The 15,935-nt window shown below is 52.9% G+C and overlaps 1 protein-coding gene across 3 annotated transcripts in view; it reads right to left on the minus strand.

The window, feature by feature from the left end:
* Positions 1 to 469: 469 nt before the first annotated feature.
* Positions 470 to 15,935, minus strand: part of Cdh23 (cadherin related 23) — a 382,497-nt gene continuing 367,031 nt past the window's right edge. Inside the window, exons 49-69 of one of the 3 annotated variants that reach the window (XM_029482781.1) lie at positions 15,168 to 15,392; positions 14,448 to 14,617; positions 14,051 to 14,188; positions 13,073 to 13,192; positions 11,924 to 12,101; positions 11,580 to 11,791; positions 9,930 to 10,121; positions 9,675 to 9,788; positions 8,752 to 8,881; positions 8,408 to 8,659; positions 8,169 to 8,330; positions 5,322 to 5,578; positions 4,940 to 5,037; positions 3,625 to 3,745; positions 3,456 to 3,535; positions 3,247 to 3,287; positions 3,094 to 3,154; positions 2,599 to 2,728; positions 2,374 to 2,496; positions 1,973 to 2,077; positions 470 to 980 (exon numbers count right to left, since the gene is read on the minus strand). In XM_029482781.1, coding sequence (XP_029338641.1) covers positions 654 to 980; positions 1,973 to 2,077; positions 2,374 to 2,496; positions 2,599 to 2,728; positions 3,094 to 3,154; positions 3,247 to 3,287; positions 3,456 to 3,535; positions 3,625 to 3,745; positions 4,940 to 5,037; positions 5,322 to 5,578; positions 8,169 to 8,330; positions 8,408 to 8,659; positions 8,752 to 8,881; positions 9,675 to 9,788; positions 9,930 to 10,121; positions 11,580 to 11,791; positions 11,924 to 12,101; positions 13,073 to 13,192; positions 14,051 to 14,188; positions 14,448 to 14,617; positions 15,168 to 15,392 — 3,236 coding nt within the window. In that variant the 3' untranslated portion in view covers positions 470 to 653. Of the gene's footprint in view, positions 981 to 1,969; positions 2,078 to 2,373; positions 2,497 to 2,598; positions 2,749 to 3,093; positions 3,155 to 3,246; positions 3,288 to 3,455; positions 3,536 to 3,624; positions 3,746 to 4,939; positions 5,038 to 5,321; positions 5,579 to 8,168; positions 8,331 to 8,407; positions 8,660 to 8,751; positions 8,882 to 9,674; positions 9,789 to 9,929; positions 10,122 to 11,579; positions 11,792 to 11,923; positions 12,102 to 13,072; positions 13,193 to 14,050; positions 14,189 to 14,447; positions 14,618 to 15,167; positions 15,393 to 15,935 lie in introns of those variants that run through there. The other 2 variants (XM_029482780.1, XM_029482782.1) reach the window with 2 other exon arrangements.

Raw genomic sequence — 15,935 nt, forward strand, 5'->3', positions numbered from 1 at the left:
CGTCCCCCCAGGACCTTCATACGGCACCAAGTCAGGGTATTGCTGGTTCCATGTGAGTTGCTTTTCTTTTTAAACAGAGCATTCCAGAGACTTTCACTGAGCATCAGTTAAACAAAACCTGGAGGAAATCCTGAGGGAGTAACTTAATTTAGAAAAGGGTTACACACAAACACTCTACATTCAACACCCAGGGGGAGGGGCATCAGTCACGTCCAGCACCCGGGCACCTCAGCACGACGTGGGGAGACGGGGCGGATGCTGTGTCCCCTCATCCACTGGTGTGTGCAGGGGCGGAGCGCCAAAGTGCAGTGGGGCTTGGACTGAGGCAGGGGTGGGCCGGCTGGGTTGTCAGTTCTGTGCTGGCCCCCTGCTCCTTGGAGGTGTCGGGAAGAGCTGAGCTGGGCCTCAATCTCTGGGGCTCCCCCAGAGATTCTCCTCACCTTGTCCTTAGACACTTAGCATTTTTAAAGTTTTCTTAAAAAAATAACCAATTTTATGAAGGTAGAGATCAGATGCTGAATTAGTTCCTGGCAGGAGGCAAATCTGAGCCGCCATGCAGGCTGCCAGGGCCGGCCCAAGGTCACCCACAAAGGCTGTACTGGGCGAAGGGCCGGCCATGCCCCTGCCTCGGAGGGTAGTGGGCGGGCTTGCCATCACAGCTCTGTGATTTCCAGGGGGCTCTCCATGATAACGTCCCGGAGCTTATGCAGAGGGGTGGACTTGGCTGACTCTGTGCGGGCATTGCGCTCAAAGGCAGTGGCCTCAGAGGCCGTCAGAGTCTCCAGCGAGCGGTCCAGCCCCTTCTGGTCATCCTCCGGCAAGCTGTTGAGATCAGTGGCCAGCAGTGTGCCTGTGCTGCCGTGAACCATGTGGATTCCATCTTGCCCCTTGAGCTCCATGGGTGGCTTGTGTCGGAAACGGAGGCTGCCCTGGCCCGGGCTGTGGTCCCCAGGCTCCTCTTCCAAGTCGGTGTGGATCAGCTGCAGAAGGAGGGACACCCTCATGACTCAGAAACTACAGTGAGCTGAGGGCTGTGCCTGGGGTGTAAGCCGGTCGGTCACCCCAGGACCACACTGGCCTCCTTACCTCATCTAACAGAGCCACCCAACAGGCCCGCCAGCCTTCTCAAATGGAGGGCAGAGGCTGGATATTAAAAGGTTCACCACCTGTCCTTAAGCGCGTGGGTATCAGTCTGGACACCACTGTGGTATCTGGGTTTGTAACCAAGTTGGTGGTAAAGCAGGGCCAGGTAGAACCTCTAGAAGTAGGAGGAGCACTTTGGTCTGCCTGCAAGGCTTTGTAGCATATACCCCGGTGGGAATGGGCATTTTGGGAAAGCCAGTGTAACTGGCAATCCCTAGTTGCTGGAACAGTAGCCCAGGGTACACAGGCCTGCTTGGCCCTCCTGACCTGTTTCTTAAGGTGGGGGCTCCTTAGAAGGTAACGGTTTGGGGTTCCTGGACACTAAGAACCGCTGCTTTTGAGCCCACCTCATTTCTAGGAAAGACTCCACAGTATCCAGACATCATAATCTCCTTACTGACTTCCTGGAGCAGCTTTTGGGTTTGGCTGCTAGGTTAGCAGAAGAGCTGATAACTCCCAGTAACGAGGGGTGGGGGCAGGGAGAGAGAGAGAGAGAGAGAGATAGAGAGAGAGAGAGAGAGAGAGAGAGAGAGAGAGAGAGAGAGACATACCCTGTAATGGGGCACGCCACACAGTCCCCCGCTCCCGAGGCTACCTCACTACCTCGGAGATGGAGGAATGGCAGGAGGAGGCTTTTTGTACCATCCGTTGTGCAAAGAGTTTNCAGAAGAGCTGATAACTCCCAGTAACGAGGGGTGGAGAGAGAGAGAGAGAGAGAGAGAGAGAGAGAGAGAGAGAGAGAGAGAGAGAGAGAGAGAGAGAGAGAGAGAGGCATCCCCAGGAATGGGGCACGGCACACAGTCCCCCGCTCCCGAGGCTACCTCACTACCTCGGAGATGGAGGAATGGCAGGAGGAGGCTTTTTGTACCATCCGTTGTGCAAAGAGTTTTTTGAGCCGTAGGTAATCCTCCAGGACCACCTTCAGCAGCGAGCCCTGAGGAAGGGAGAAGGTTAACTTCCCACTTAGGCTGCTGCCTGCCCCTAGCTCTTACACGCCCACGGCAGTCACAGTGCTACAGGTATCCAGTTCAAATGCAGAGGATCGGAAGAGAGCCTGAAAACTGACCGTCCAGGTCCGAAGACGCCACAGGCTGCCGAGCCTATTAACCCCAGTGCCCAAACTCCCATCCTGATAGAAGGCAGGTCCAGATAAACCATCTCCTTATATCCTTGAGTAGGGGTCAAATTCAGACAGGGTCTGGGCACTGGACCCTACAGGAGAGGGCTCACCTTAATAGGCCCCTCTCGAATGATCTGGCCCAGCTTGGCGATGTTGTCGTATTCCTGGATGGCTGCACGCAGGTATCTGTCATCATCGGGCTTGACTGCTGCAGGCTCACGCCCAAAAGTTCCCTGGAGGAGAGGGAGCATTGGCTGGAGCAGGGAGGTTGACATCATAGGGTAGGGAACCACCCTCCCAAGTCCTGAGCTCTGCAGGCTGCCACCCTGGCTCACGTGGGTGCGGGTGGGGCTGTTCCACAGGTCTGCGATCTCACTCAGGTTCTCAGGGAGGTCATCTTCGTGCTCGGCCTGCGCAGCCAGCTCCAGGTTCCGGCAGAAGGGGTCCAGCCACACAGGGTTGGCTCTGCAGTTGGGGAGTGGCATAGGGTAGAAAAGATGCCTTGCCTCTAAGACTGCCCATTCCCGGGGCCAGCCTCAGAATCTTCAGCAGGGCTGCATAGGAACTCTGCCACAGCACTTATGGCTTATATAGGATCCTGCCTACCAGCCTGGGTCAGCTTTGTCAGGGAGGCCTCACCCCCTCCCTATGCTCCCTCTTAATTGGGACCTGGACAACACATTTCTGAGAGTGCAGAGAAGCGACAAGACCACTAGGGGGAGCCCACACTCCATGTTTCAGCCAGGGTGGCAGCTGCTACAGATAACTTCTCTCTAGCTGGGTCCTGCAGGGATCCTAAGGGGATCTGCAGACTTGAGGAGTCCACGCACCCATCGAAGGAGTATTTGTTGGTATTGGGCATGTCCATGATGTCAATGAAGCCACGGTTCCCTGCATGGAGAGAATTTGAGTGAGGGGCAAAAGGGTACAGCCAAGGGGAGTACCAGGCCCCCTTAACCTGACCCCCAACAATCTTCACTCACCCGCAGAGCCAGCCACAATGGCCTTGAGCTTTCTCTTGTGTCTGGAGAGAGAGGGAAGGAGGAAGAGGGAGCGGGGAGGAAGAGCGTGTCAGTTGGCTCCATAAGGGAAGCTGGCCTGTTACCTCTGGTCCTTGGCCCTGCCTGCCTTAGTGCCCACTCTCTGGGGGACATCGGCTATTCTGGTTCAGGCAGGAGGTGGGGACACTCACATGGTCCTGTAGTACCAGTTCATGAGGACGAAGAGCATGGCAGCCAAGAAGAGAAGGATGGCCAGGACAATGATGGCCATCTGTGGACATAGCAGGCCAGCCATTAGCAGGCTGGTCCAGGGGCACAACCCAGACTGCGGGCGGGCGGGGACAGACACAACACACGTACCTGCAGGGCAGACATGTCATCCGGCAGCTGGACAGAGATGGCGGGCTGCACATCCAGCACGTTGTAGTTCCGGAAGAGGTTCCGTAGCTGCTCCTTGTTCTCGTCGATCATCCGGATGACCCTGTATAGGAGCCAAGGCCTCTGCTCTACCCCAGCCACCCACTGCCCTCCATTCTGGGGCAGTGTGCTCTGCTCCCACCATAAGCCTCACATGCTCACATGCTGCTCTGAAATCCTGCAAGAGAAAAGCCACCTGGCTGGGAGAGCATGGTGGTATCTTACAGGGCCCCTGTGTCTGCGGCCAGGGTCTTCACGGACCCCAGACAAATGGAGAATGTGGTGGGTTGAATAAGAATGGCCCAAATAGCTGGGCGGTGGTGGCGCACGCCTTTAATCCCAGCACTTGGGAGGCAGAGACAGGTGGATCTCTGAGTTCGAGGCCAGCCTGGTCTACAGAGTGAGTTCCAGGACAGCCAGGGCTACATAGAGAAACCCTGTCTCGAAAAACAAAACAAAACAAAACAACCCAACAACAACAACAAAAAAGCAACAACAAAAAAAAGAATGACCCAAATAAGCTCATAGATTTGTGTGCTTGGTCACCAAGGACCATTAGGAAGGAGGTGTGGCCTTATTGGATGGAGTGTGTCATTGGGGGGTGGGCATTGAGGTTTCAGATGCCCAAGCCAAGTCCAGAGTCTCTCTCTCTCTCTCTTCCTGCTGCCTGTAGATTAGGATGTAGAACTCTCAGCTCCTTCTTTAGGACCACGCCTGCCTGGATGCTGCCACACTTCCCACCGTGACGATAATGGACTGAATCTCTGAACTGTAAGCCAGCCCCGATTAAATCATGTCCTTTTTTTTATTTTTTTATTTTTTTTTATTTTTTGGTTTTTCAAGACAGGGTTTCTCTGTATAGCCCTGGCTGTCCTGGAACTCACTTTGTAGACCAGGCTGGCCTCGAACTCAGAAATTTGCCTGCCTCTGCCTCCCAAGTGCTGGGATTAAAGGTGTGCACCACCACACCCGGCTAAATCATGTCTTTTATAAGAGCTGCTGTGGCTGTGGTGTCTCTTCACAGAAGCAGAAGCCTGACTAATCAGTGAGGCCTAGAGGGATGAACATGTGCCTGCTGCCTCGCTGTGGTCTTCCCCAGCTCTGACCCTGCAGTGAGGCTGACGGTAAAGTCTGTGCCTCCTTTGTGGTTCATCTTCCCCATAACAGGCCATCCAAACATGACCCCCCCCACACACACACACACATGCACACATACACACACACATACACACACACATACACACACACATGCACCTACCTGTCCACATCCAGGATGCGGTTTGTGTCGCGATTGACCACGTGGATAAGCAGTTCTGTCTGTGCAAAGTTCACCCTCCCTTTCATATCCACGTGGAACTGGGGAGAAAGGGAGTTTGTGGGCATAAGGCCGCACGGCTTGCACTGGGGATGGGACGCTACAGGCCAGCATCATGCAGGAGTCCTATCACTCCTGGATCTCCTCGACTTGGCTGCTAACTCCCACACAAGGCTCCTTCACTATTCTTATTTACAGCCAAGGAGATGGAGGTCTAGAGACCTGGGACCGTCCCTCAAAGCCATGTGGCTATGAAGTGATTAAGGAGGGGCCTTATCTGTCCCCCGTCTCTTCCCGTCGCCCCAGTCCTCGGGCCCCAGGACACCTGCACGTCATCGGTGTTGACAATGGCGCCTGTGATGTTGGACAGCAGGCGAATGAACTCCTCCTCGAAGCCACGCACGCGGTCCGGGATCTCATTGATGACAATCTTCACGCGCTGGTCATCCCTCAGGATGTAGATGCCGATGATGGCGGTATCATTGTGGCCGGCCAGGTCTCGGGCCACGATGTCTACCACAAAATAGCCAGGGCTGTAGGCCATGAAGAGGTCAAAGGTGCGCAGGATACCGTCCACACTCCCTGTGAAAGAGTCGGGGTGGCACAGCTCAGAGACCACACACACTGATGATAAACTCTGCCCCCTAAGCCATATCCTTGGAGGAAGTGAGTTCTCCACGTCCACAGCCTGAGTGCTGGGATTATAGGCATACGCTAGCATGCCTGGCTGAAATGCTCCTGATTTTTAGTGGTTCCTCCAGCTTTATGTAAACACTGCATTTATTTTTTTTTAATTTTTATTATTTATTTATTTAATGCATATGAGGACACTGCAGCTGTCTTCAGACACACCAGAAGAGGGCATCAGATCCCTTACAGATGATCGGGAGCCACCGTGTGGTGGCTGGGAACTGAGCTCAGGACTTCTGGAACAGCATCTCTGAGCTCTCTCTCCAGCCCCAACACTGCATTTTGAATAACTTCAGGCTCTCCTGCGCAGACGACAGTGTGATGGCCATTTCTGAGCTCTGTAGGGTCTTTCCCATGCACTAGACCAGTGGTTCTCAACCTTCCTAAGGCTGTGACCCTTTAATACAGCTCCTCATGTGCTGACCCCCAACCATAACAATATTTCTATTGCACTTCATAACTGTAATTTTGCTACTGTTATGAACCATAATGTAAATATCTGCTATGCCGATGGTCTTAGGTGACCCCTGTGGAGGAGTCATTTGACCCCCAAATGCATTACAACCCACCGGTTGAGGAACACTGCTTGTAGACACATGTACTTAGGAATTCCACAAATATAACAGAGAGATGACTAGAGATGGCACAGGCTAGACCAGTGGTTCTTAGCCCGTGGGTCTTGACCCCTTTGGGGTCACCTAAGCACTGGAAAACACAGGTAGTAAAGTATGGTTCACAACAGTAGCAAGATTACAGTTATGAAGTAGCAATGACTGTTTTACAGTTGGTGGCTACCACAGCATGAGGAACGGTATTAAAAGGGTCTCAGCATTAGGACGGTTGAGAACCACTGGCCTAGATGACTCTCAAAAAGACAGAAGACCTGGGTTCAAAACCCACCACTTTCTAGGCATGTGGCAAGTTCCATAGCTTCTCTGCAAGTTGGTTTATTAAAGTAAGAGCAGCGGGGGGCTGGGATCGTAGCTCAGTGGCGGGGTTTGCTCATCATGCCCAAGGCCCTGGGTTTGGTTCCTAGCATCACATTTTAAAAAGCACAGTATGTGCTCAGGAGATCCAGTTATCCAACTCAAGCAGGTGGGATCTGCACTAAACCTTGAAGGTGGGCATCTCAGGAAAGATGAAGGTTGGGCGTTAAGGAAATGAAGGCAAATGGGTCAGTGACCTAGGGATGTGGCGTGTCTGAATACAGAGCCCAGTATAGAGGGTAGGGGCTATGAGGTAAGAAGTGGGACCAGAGGAAGATATGGGAGCCCTGGATATCAGGCCAAGACCTGGACGTCAAGCCAGAAACACAGATGAGGATCCCGTGTCGGATAGGGACTAGTAGATGCCTTGTGGGCTCTTCCCCAGAGTGTCTTGCCCATCCACACAGATGAAAACTCAAGCAACGTGTGCCATGACGGCTTGGCTGCCAGCTCCCCGGTGCCTTGACAAATGTGCACCACACAAGAGAAGGGGTACAGATGCGGAAAGTGGATGACAGAGAGGGGGATGGATGGATAAGAAGGTGAGAAAACAAGAGAGTCCTGGGGTATAGCTGTTAACAGAGGGCTTGCCCAGCATGCATGGAGCTCTGGGCTTCACTCCCAGCACCATATAAACTTGGTGTGGTGGCATAGGAGTGTGATCCCAGTACTTAGGAGGCAGAGGCAGGAGAATCAGGCATGCAAGATCCTTCTTAACTGAGACAGGCTGTCACTGGATGGCCCTGGCTGTCCTGGAACTCACTATGTAAGCCAGGCTGGCCTCGAACTCACAAACATCTGTCTGCCTCTGTCACCTGAGTGTGGGGATTAAAGGTTTGCACTGTCATGCATGGCGTGGGATCATTCTTGACTACAGAGAGAGCTTGAAGCCAGATGGGCTACAGGATGCCCTGTGACCAGTGAGGTAATTCAGTGGGTGGAGGCACTTGCCACCAAGCCCAATGACCTGCTTTTGATCCCTGGGGACTCGCACAGTGAAGGAGAAAAACCAAAGGCTCCAAGTTGTTTTCTGACATCTCTACACACGTTCTGTGCGCATGCACCTCCCTCCTTCAAATAAATAAAAATGCACCCCCCCACATGCACATACAAAAAGAATATGTGTATATAGAGAGGGAAATGTATAGGTGAAGAACAAATAGACTAGGGCTGGTGAGATGGCTCAGCAGATAAAAGCCGGAGGTCCTGAGTTCAAATACCAGCAACCATATGGTGGCTCACAGTCATCCATAATGAGGAACAAATAAAAAACCTATGGGCCGGAGCAAGTGGGGGTGGGAACAAGCAGGGGGCTGGGGGGGGGGGAGAGTGAGCGGGGCCAAAGCAAGAGGGAGAAGGGAAGGGGGAGGGGGAAGAATAAATAGACTAGCAGAAACTGCCCTCCTGGAAGGGCTGACATGGCTGGCCACCGGGGTCCTGTGCTCGCACAGACTCCATCTCTGGACTGAAGTCCACGCAGTGACAGGGGCTCCTACCCATGGTGAAGACCTGGCCCACATCCTCAGAGTCGTTGGCCAGGGCCCGGAAGTAATGGATAGCCAGAATGCCATAGAAGACCAGGCTGTTGTTGCCGATGTCTGCATCCAGGGCCAGCACCTGGATCAACTCCGAGCCTACCTTGGCATCGGTGGCCACTCCTGTGGAGAACAGGCAGGCCACATAAATGTCAGGGAAGGAGCCACCCATGCCCTCAGGCCCTGGCTGGTCCCTGCACCTGCGGTGTACTCAGCCTTGGTGAAGCGTGGCGGCTGGTCATTGATGTCCTCCAGCACAACGCGCACCTCCTGCAGGGTGAGATCGGTCAGCAGATCGAGGGCTGGGGAGGGTCCGCGGGGAGGGGTCCAGCTGCGATTGCTGGACGCTTTGACAATGAAGGAGAAGGTGGCTTCCGTCTCCCGATCCAGGTCTCTGAGCACTAGCAGGCGTCCATCGGGCTGCAGGTGGAAATTCTTGTCCTCGTCACCAGCTAGGGGTAGACGGGGCACAGGGTGAGTACAAGGCCACCCAGAGTGTTCTCCAGACCCAGGGCAGGTGGGACACTGGCTCCAGGGACCCCACCTGCAATGAAGTAGTATACAATGGCGTTGGGACCCTCATCTGCATCCACGGCACCTGTCACATTGCCCACAAGGGTGCCGCGGGGGGAGTGTTCAGGCACCGTCAACAGCTGGTACTGAGGGCTTCCCTTCTGTAAGAGAGGAGGTTGTTACAGGAGGCCCAAGCTTCAGGCATGGCCAGAGGACCTCTGGTACCTACCCTGTGGGTCTGAGGCCTTTATCGCACAGAGAGCAAGCAGATTAGAGTGGTTACTCTAATCTCCATGAGATCAGGGCTTAACCTCTGATGAATCTACCCTCAGTATCTGAATGCATGTTCCATCAAGTATCTGTATGCTTATGTGCATGCACACAGCCTCTATGAGATATCATTCATATATGTGTATGTGTGTGTACATATACATATATACACATATACACATATATATGTATACATACACATACATATACATATATACACATATACATGTATACATATATATATACACATATACATATATACACATATATACATATACATACATATATACACATGTACACATATACACATACACACACACACACACACACACACACACACACACAGAAGCTACACCAAGGCTCTTCAGTCCCGCTGTCCTTTTGGCTGAGTTTTGGCTCAAGACTCCAGAGTCAACTTTTATGCTGTGTATGTACACACATACATGATGAACATGACTATATGTGCACACATAGATATTGGGCATTTTTGCCTAGTTTTTGGATCACTTGAGTGATACCTTGCACTAGTGCCCAACTTTGAGTGCCATCACTGTCTGTGGGGAGCTCGTCTAGGTGGAGGCTCACTGCGTGATGACCCAGTGTGTGTCAGAATATGTGCATATGTGGGCTCACAGGTGGAAGTCCCTGTGGGGTGTCACTGGTATGGGGGATGAGTGAGCTCACAGGAGGCCTCACAAAGAGGGGTTCGTTGTCATCGATGTCCTCCAGGGCCACCTGCAATGGTTGCATCGTCTCGTATGGCACCGGCTGGCCCAGGTCGCTGGCCACCAAGATGAGCTAGAGGTGAAGGAGCCCAGTCAGAGTGGAAAGATGGGGTTGGAGGTTGGCTTAGGGCCCTAGGGAAGGAAGCTCAATGGAACAAGTCCCCCAGAGGCAGTCCCCACCCCCCCAGGCCCTACCCCAGACCTGCCCCCTTACACTGTACACGGCCTGCTTCTCACGGTCCAGGCGCTGCGCTGTCTGGATGAGGCCGCTAATTGGGTCAATGGTGAAGTACTCCCAGTCACGGTTGCCTGTAGTCTTCAGGAAGCTGTAGCGTACTGCCCCGTTGAGGCCTTCGTCATTGTCTGTAGCATAGACTTCATACACATTGGAACGTAGCGGGATCTCCTGTGGTGGGGTCATGGGGAGGGAGCATGTGGGCATGGAACATGCCAGAACCAGGCTGTGATGAGCTCTTGCCTCAGCCAAGCCTCAAATGCCTGCATTCCCATAAGCTTAGACCTGGAAAAGCCCAACTGTAGTCCCACACCGGCCCTGCCTTAAGCGTTCCTTCCACTCCTCCCAACAAGAACACAGTTCCTGACTGTTAGAAACCTCTTAGCTCATCTGGCCATCGTTGTTTTCTCGTTATTCACAAGTAGAAGTCCAAGTGGCCGTGATAAAAGCGGGGTGACAGATAATTACTTTATAAATGTTCAGGAGACATAGATCTCCCCAAATACAGAGCCTGTGAAGGGAAAACTTAGCAAATGCAGCCTGTGGTGCAGAAAAGAATTAGATTATCATTAATTTATGTCCCAGTCCCTTTCACTGAAGATCTGAAGTGGTTGACAAGAATATGTGAATTAAAATGAGATCGAGTTAAAAAAAGAAATTAGGGTACAGCTGGCGTAAGATGGGAGCTGAGGGCAAAGTATGTGCCCTAAGTCTCTGCAGGGTCGGGACACCATGGTGGGCAAAGCGAAAAGGGCTGATGGATCACTGCGGTTTGACAGACACTCCGCCCACTGTTTCCTAGCACTTAAACTTGGGATCATTTTCTCATATAGGACCTCAAGAAGGATCCAGAATGGGGCTGGAGAGATGGCTCAGTGGTTAAGAGCACTGACTGCTCTTCTGAAGGTCCTGAGTTCAAATCCCAGCGTGGCTCACAACCATCCATAATGAGATCTGACGCCCTCTTCTGATGTGTCTGAAGACAGCTACAGTGTACTTAGATATAATAATAAATAAATCTTTAAAAAAAAGGAGACAGAATAACAAGATGGTCTCAGCACGGGTGTTCTGAGCTGTGAGTTTAGGAGGTAAAGGACAAGCTAGAGGTGTCCTAACTACACTAAGGATCACTGGGTCTTTAGGGTAGCCAGGAAGAGCAGAAGACAGGGCATTCATCTCTGACTGGATGTGTTTTGGCCTGGCAGGGCCAGCAGACAGACGGAAGGGTGACCTGGTGTCTATTTTGAACTATGTCTGAGGGGAAGTGGGTGCCAGGGGACCAGATACTCCTTGTCCAAGAGCAAGAGATGCTGTGTATTCTATTATTATCCCTTTCTCAAGAGGAAGACAAGACGAGTCCCTTGCTCATGATCACTTGGCCAAAGAGCTACACTTGAACTCAGATCTTTTCCTAGACTGAGGACTTCCTAGACGTCCTGCTCAGGGGACGAGTCGGTGCTCCAGATCTTTCCCATGTGGCACTGGGAGAGTCTGCCCTCCGTGTTCACACTCTTGCAATGAGGCCAGCCTTCTACACTGTCAGGTTGTGAATGCAGGCTGAGGCAGCAGGCTGGATGTGGGAGCCATGCATCCATCAGTGGGTGGGCATGGGCCCGGGGTCAGGGATACCTCTTTGATGTGCAGGATGGTGCCATTGGGCGGGCGCACGAAGACAGGCCGGTTGTCATTGACATCGATGACCTCCACCAGGAGCATCGTGGTGCCCCAGAGTGGGGGCTCCCCACCATCTGTAGCCACCACGGTCAGGTTGAACCTCTCATAGGACTGCAGTGGCCTCTGCGTGGTCACCAGGCCCGAGTCCATGTCCACAGAGAAAGCCTCTGGTGGTGGGAGAGAGCAAGCCAATGGGCTGGCTGAGACAGTCTTCCTGTCCCCCGCCCAGGGTGACAGACATGGCAGCCTGCCCCTCCCCGCCCTCTAACCCTCCTGGGCAGCCAAGGAAGGCCACGAACCCATTCCAGGGCCCTCAAGAGAGTAGGTCAGCTGGCTATTGGAGCCCTCGTCCTGATCGGTGGCCAGCATGGTGATGACCGAGGTGCCTGCTGGTTCGTTCTCGTACACGCTCGTGCTGAACTGCGGTTTGGAGAACTGAGGCCGACAGTCATTGACATCAAGCACTTGGATCACCACCTGGGGAGATTGCCAGAGCCTGAAAGGGGCTGCCTTAGGAAACCCTGTCACACAAGGATAAGGTGGAATAGAGGAGGAACAGGGCACCACCCCAGGTGAAAGGCCCTGTCATTTAACTAGTCAATTAATTTATGTTTTGAGACATGGTCTTTTTGGGCTAGCCTAGACCTGGCTATGTAGACCAGGTTGGCCTCAAACTCACAGAGATCCTTCTGCCTCTCGAGTGGTGGGATTTAAAGCATGTGTCACCACACCCATCTGTACTGTCTATTTTTTTGAGACAGCGTTTTAGGCTGGGGGGTGGAGCTCAGTTGGTCGAGTGCTGGTCTCTTTGTAGCTTAAATGAATAAAGCTCTGGGATTGGACTCCATGACTTCGTATACCAGGCATGGTTGTCCACGCTATAATCCTAGCACTTGGGTGGTAGAGGCAGGAAGATCAGGAGTTCAAGGTCACCCTCAGCTACAAAAAGTTTGAAAGGAACCTGGGACACTGGCATCACAGCATCTCCAAGGCTGAGGCCAGCATAGGCTACAGAGTGAGGCTCTGTCTCAAAAACTTAAAGAAAGAAAGAAAGAAAGAAAGAAAGAAAGAAAGAAAGAAAGAAAGAAAGAAAGAAAGAAAGAGAGAGAGACAAACAAACAAAGAAGAAAGAACGAAGGAGCCACAAGTGAAAATGGCTAGTTTATAGTTAGGTTTTGTTGCCACATGGCTTTGTAGGGCACCTTGAGATGCTGGGTCGGGAAGACAGCCAGGTGTCACCTGGGTCACGCCTAGGTGTACTTGGCCGTCCACGCAGCATTGGGAATAAGAGGTTTCTCTTCTTCTTCCTGAAGCCACAGCCAGGAAGCCCAGCAGCCAACCTCTTTCCTGCCACCATGCCCGAGGAGGCTGGTGGCCTGCCTGGAGCAGTCAGTCTCCATGGACTTGGCTTGCAGCCTCCTGTCGTGGGCCCAGGCTTGTGCCCTCACCTGTACCGAGTTCTCTCGACGGTTACTGGCCACATCCCCAGGGTTGTCTTTGGCCAAGGCAGTTAAGATATAGTGGTCCTTCTTCTCTCGGTCCAGAGAGGACAGGATAGAGATGTCGCCCTAGTTGGAGGAGGAAGATTTCATCCACTTGACATGTTTATTGATTATCTACTCTGGCCAGATACTGTCAGAATCTGTACCAACGCTCCGAAGAGGAGCAGTAGTCTCTGTGGTTCCCCTTTCTGGTACTTTGTCCACCTCCTACCACATTCTATCTGAGATGGAGTGACTAGCCCAGGCAGGAGCCAACTGCCTGACCAGGGCCTGGCATAGACTACGTATTCTGGTAACAGTTGCAAGCACAGTGCCTGTGTGCTCAGTGCACAGGAGTAAAACCCCCTGAAGGGAAGTGCGCAGTGGGACACAGAGGGCAAGAAACCCCAGTGCCAGGAACTGCAGAAGGCTCTGCTGGCACTCCTGCCTGCCACAAAGCTGCCTCCTCACACTGGAAATAACTGGTTTAACAAGCAGACACCTGAATCGCCAGCCCATCTTTTCTCCGAATTCCTACTATCATGAAAGGCTGAGACCTACGGGGACTTGAGGGTCCCACCCTTTGGGGTGCCGTTCCTCTTTCCACATTGACTATAGGCCTATGCATACAGCTGGTGCTCAAACACCACACCCAATTCCCACAGGGCTCCTCAGCCTCTTTCAACAGTCTCAAGCGTGTGGTCTCCTGGACTTGTTTCAAGTTTTGGGGCATGTCACCCAAGAGCCAGTTCCTTCTTTCATTTGTGGGTCACAGTCTTAACAACCCCTGGGACTCTGAGGAGAGTTAGCTTACTTAAAGAAGCCTGAGGTCTACAGATGTGACAGGACCCGGAAACATGTACCTGGGATGTTCTGGGTGATGTTTCAGACCAGGACTCTGGGCCCTCCCACTCCCGGGGTCGGACACTCCCACTGCCGACTTACAGTGTTGGGGTTGATAGCGAACTTGCCCTCTCCATCTACCAGGCTGTACTCGATGAGGGCGAAGTTGCCCGAGTCCGCATCCGTGGCTGTAACCCTCAGGATGACCGTGCCCACAGCTATATCCTCAAAAACGGCCTCCTAGAGGGGACAGAGTGGATAGGAAGAGGGAGGAAGGGGACAAAGGATGGGGGAGGATCGGGGGAGGGGAAAGGGAGAGGTAGGAGGAGAGCAAAGGCAGGGTCAACCCAGAGCCTATGCCCTCCCTGCCCAGGAATTCACTGATTCAGCAAGGCCCCAGGGCAACATGTTACTCCTGTGCTCAGCCTTTGGAAACCACACCAAAGACCCCCAAGGAATAAGATCAGGTCCTGACCCCCATTTTGGTCTGTCCACCTACCTGGTAGGAGGGCTGATTGAAGATGGGGTTGTTGTCATTAATGTCCACAATTTCCAGGTACACAGGGATCTCGGCTGCCCGGGGTGGGGACCCGTTGTCTGAGGCCCTCACAGTGAAGTTAAGCCAGTGCACCTCCTCGTAGTCTACAGTCCGGTTGGCGATGACCTTCCCTGAGACACAGAGGCACCCACGGCTGAGCTGTGGCCACTCTCATCCTGGGCTCTCTATACTTGGCGAAGGATCTGAGGCTTTGATGGGAGGAGGGGTGCTTTACAGGGACTGTGGGTAGGTAGCACTGCCCATAGCAGGACAGAGGCAGAGGAGGGACTGCCTGCCATCAGTTGTTCTCCTCAACAAAGAGGTAAGAAAGCTTCCTGTACTGGGGGGGGGGGAGGATGAATATTAATGACCCCAAGGCTTCTGAGACACCTCCCAGGTTGTGACCCTGCTCCCAGGGGATGTGCTCCCAGAAGCTCAGGTGGTAGAAGTGACGGTGAGGCCTATTAAGGTTCCAGCAGACATCTGTGGGCTCCCATCCCATCCAGGACTAGAAAATTCTATCCTCCGCTGGGAGCATCGGAAAATGACTGGCACGTCAACCATCTTGAATCTCGCACAGGCTACCAAAGGGCAGGGGCGGGGGTGGGGGTGTGGTGCATCCCAACTGGATGTGGGTTAAGTCCTAATAGGCATGGATATGCATGGAGATCTGCCACATACCTGCGGAAGAGTCTTCAAGCTGGACATAGCCTGGGGGTGTGAGGTCCAGCAGGGTGTAGGTGATCAGCCCATTGAGGCCCTTGTCAGGGTCCACGGCTGCCACGGCAATGAGCGTCGTGCCCGGGGTGGCCCCCTCCAGGACCCGCTCTGTGTAGTAGGTGATCCCAAAGGGCTTGAACTGCGGTGTGTTGTCATTGACATCCAGGATGTTGACTGTGAGCTTGGCTGGGGTATGGGTGGGAGTTAATACCAGACATAGACACCTGTGTCCCACCCTGATGCCCCCCCCAAGTTCTATGGGTCTTCCTTCCCCCTCAGAGCCTAGGGGTCCCAAGCTCATTGGATAGCAATGTCTCACACTATTTTATCTTATGTGTGATGTTCATGCTTATGAGTGTGTGTGTGCAAGTACACATGCATATATGTGTGCATGAGTGGGAAGGGCAGAGGTCAACCTCAGTTCCTCTTCCTCAGCGCTATGACTGGCCTGGAACTCAGCAAGTAGGCTAAACTGATTGGTCATAAAAATCCCAGGGATCTGGGCTGGAGAGATGGCTCATTGGTTAAGAACACTGACTGGTTTTCCAAAGATCCTGAGTTCAAGTCCCAGCAACCACATGGTGTCTCACAACCATCTGTAATGGGATCCGGTGCCCTCTTCTGGTGTATCTGAAGACAGCTACAATGTGCTCATATAAGTAAAATAAATACATCTTAAAAAAAAAAATCTAGGGATCTGCCTGCTTCAAGCTCCCTAGTCGTGGGATT

This window comes from Mus caroli, chromosome 10 (genome assembly GCF_900094665.2).
Source record: "Mus caroli chromosome 10, CAROLI_EIJ_v1.1, whole genome shotgun sequence".
NCBI lineage: Eukaryota > Metazoa > Chordata > Mammalia > Rodentia > Muridae > Mus > Mus caroli.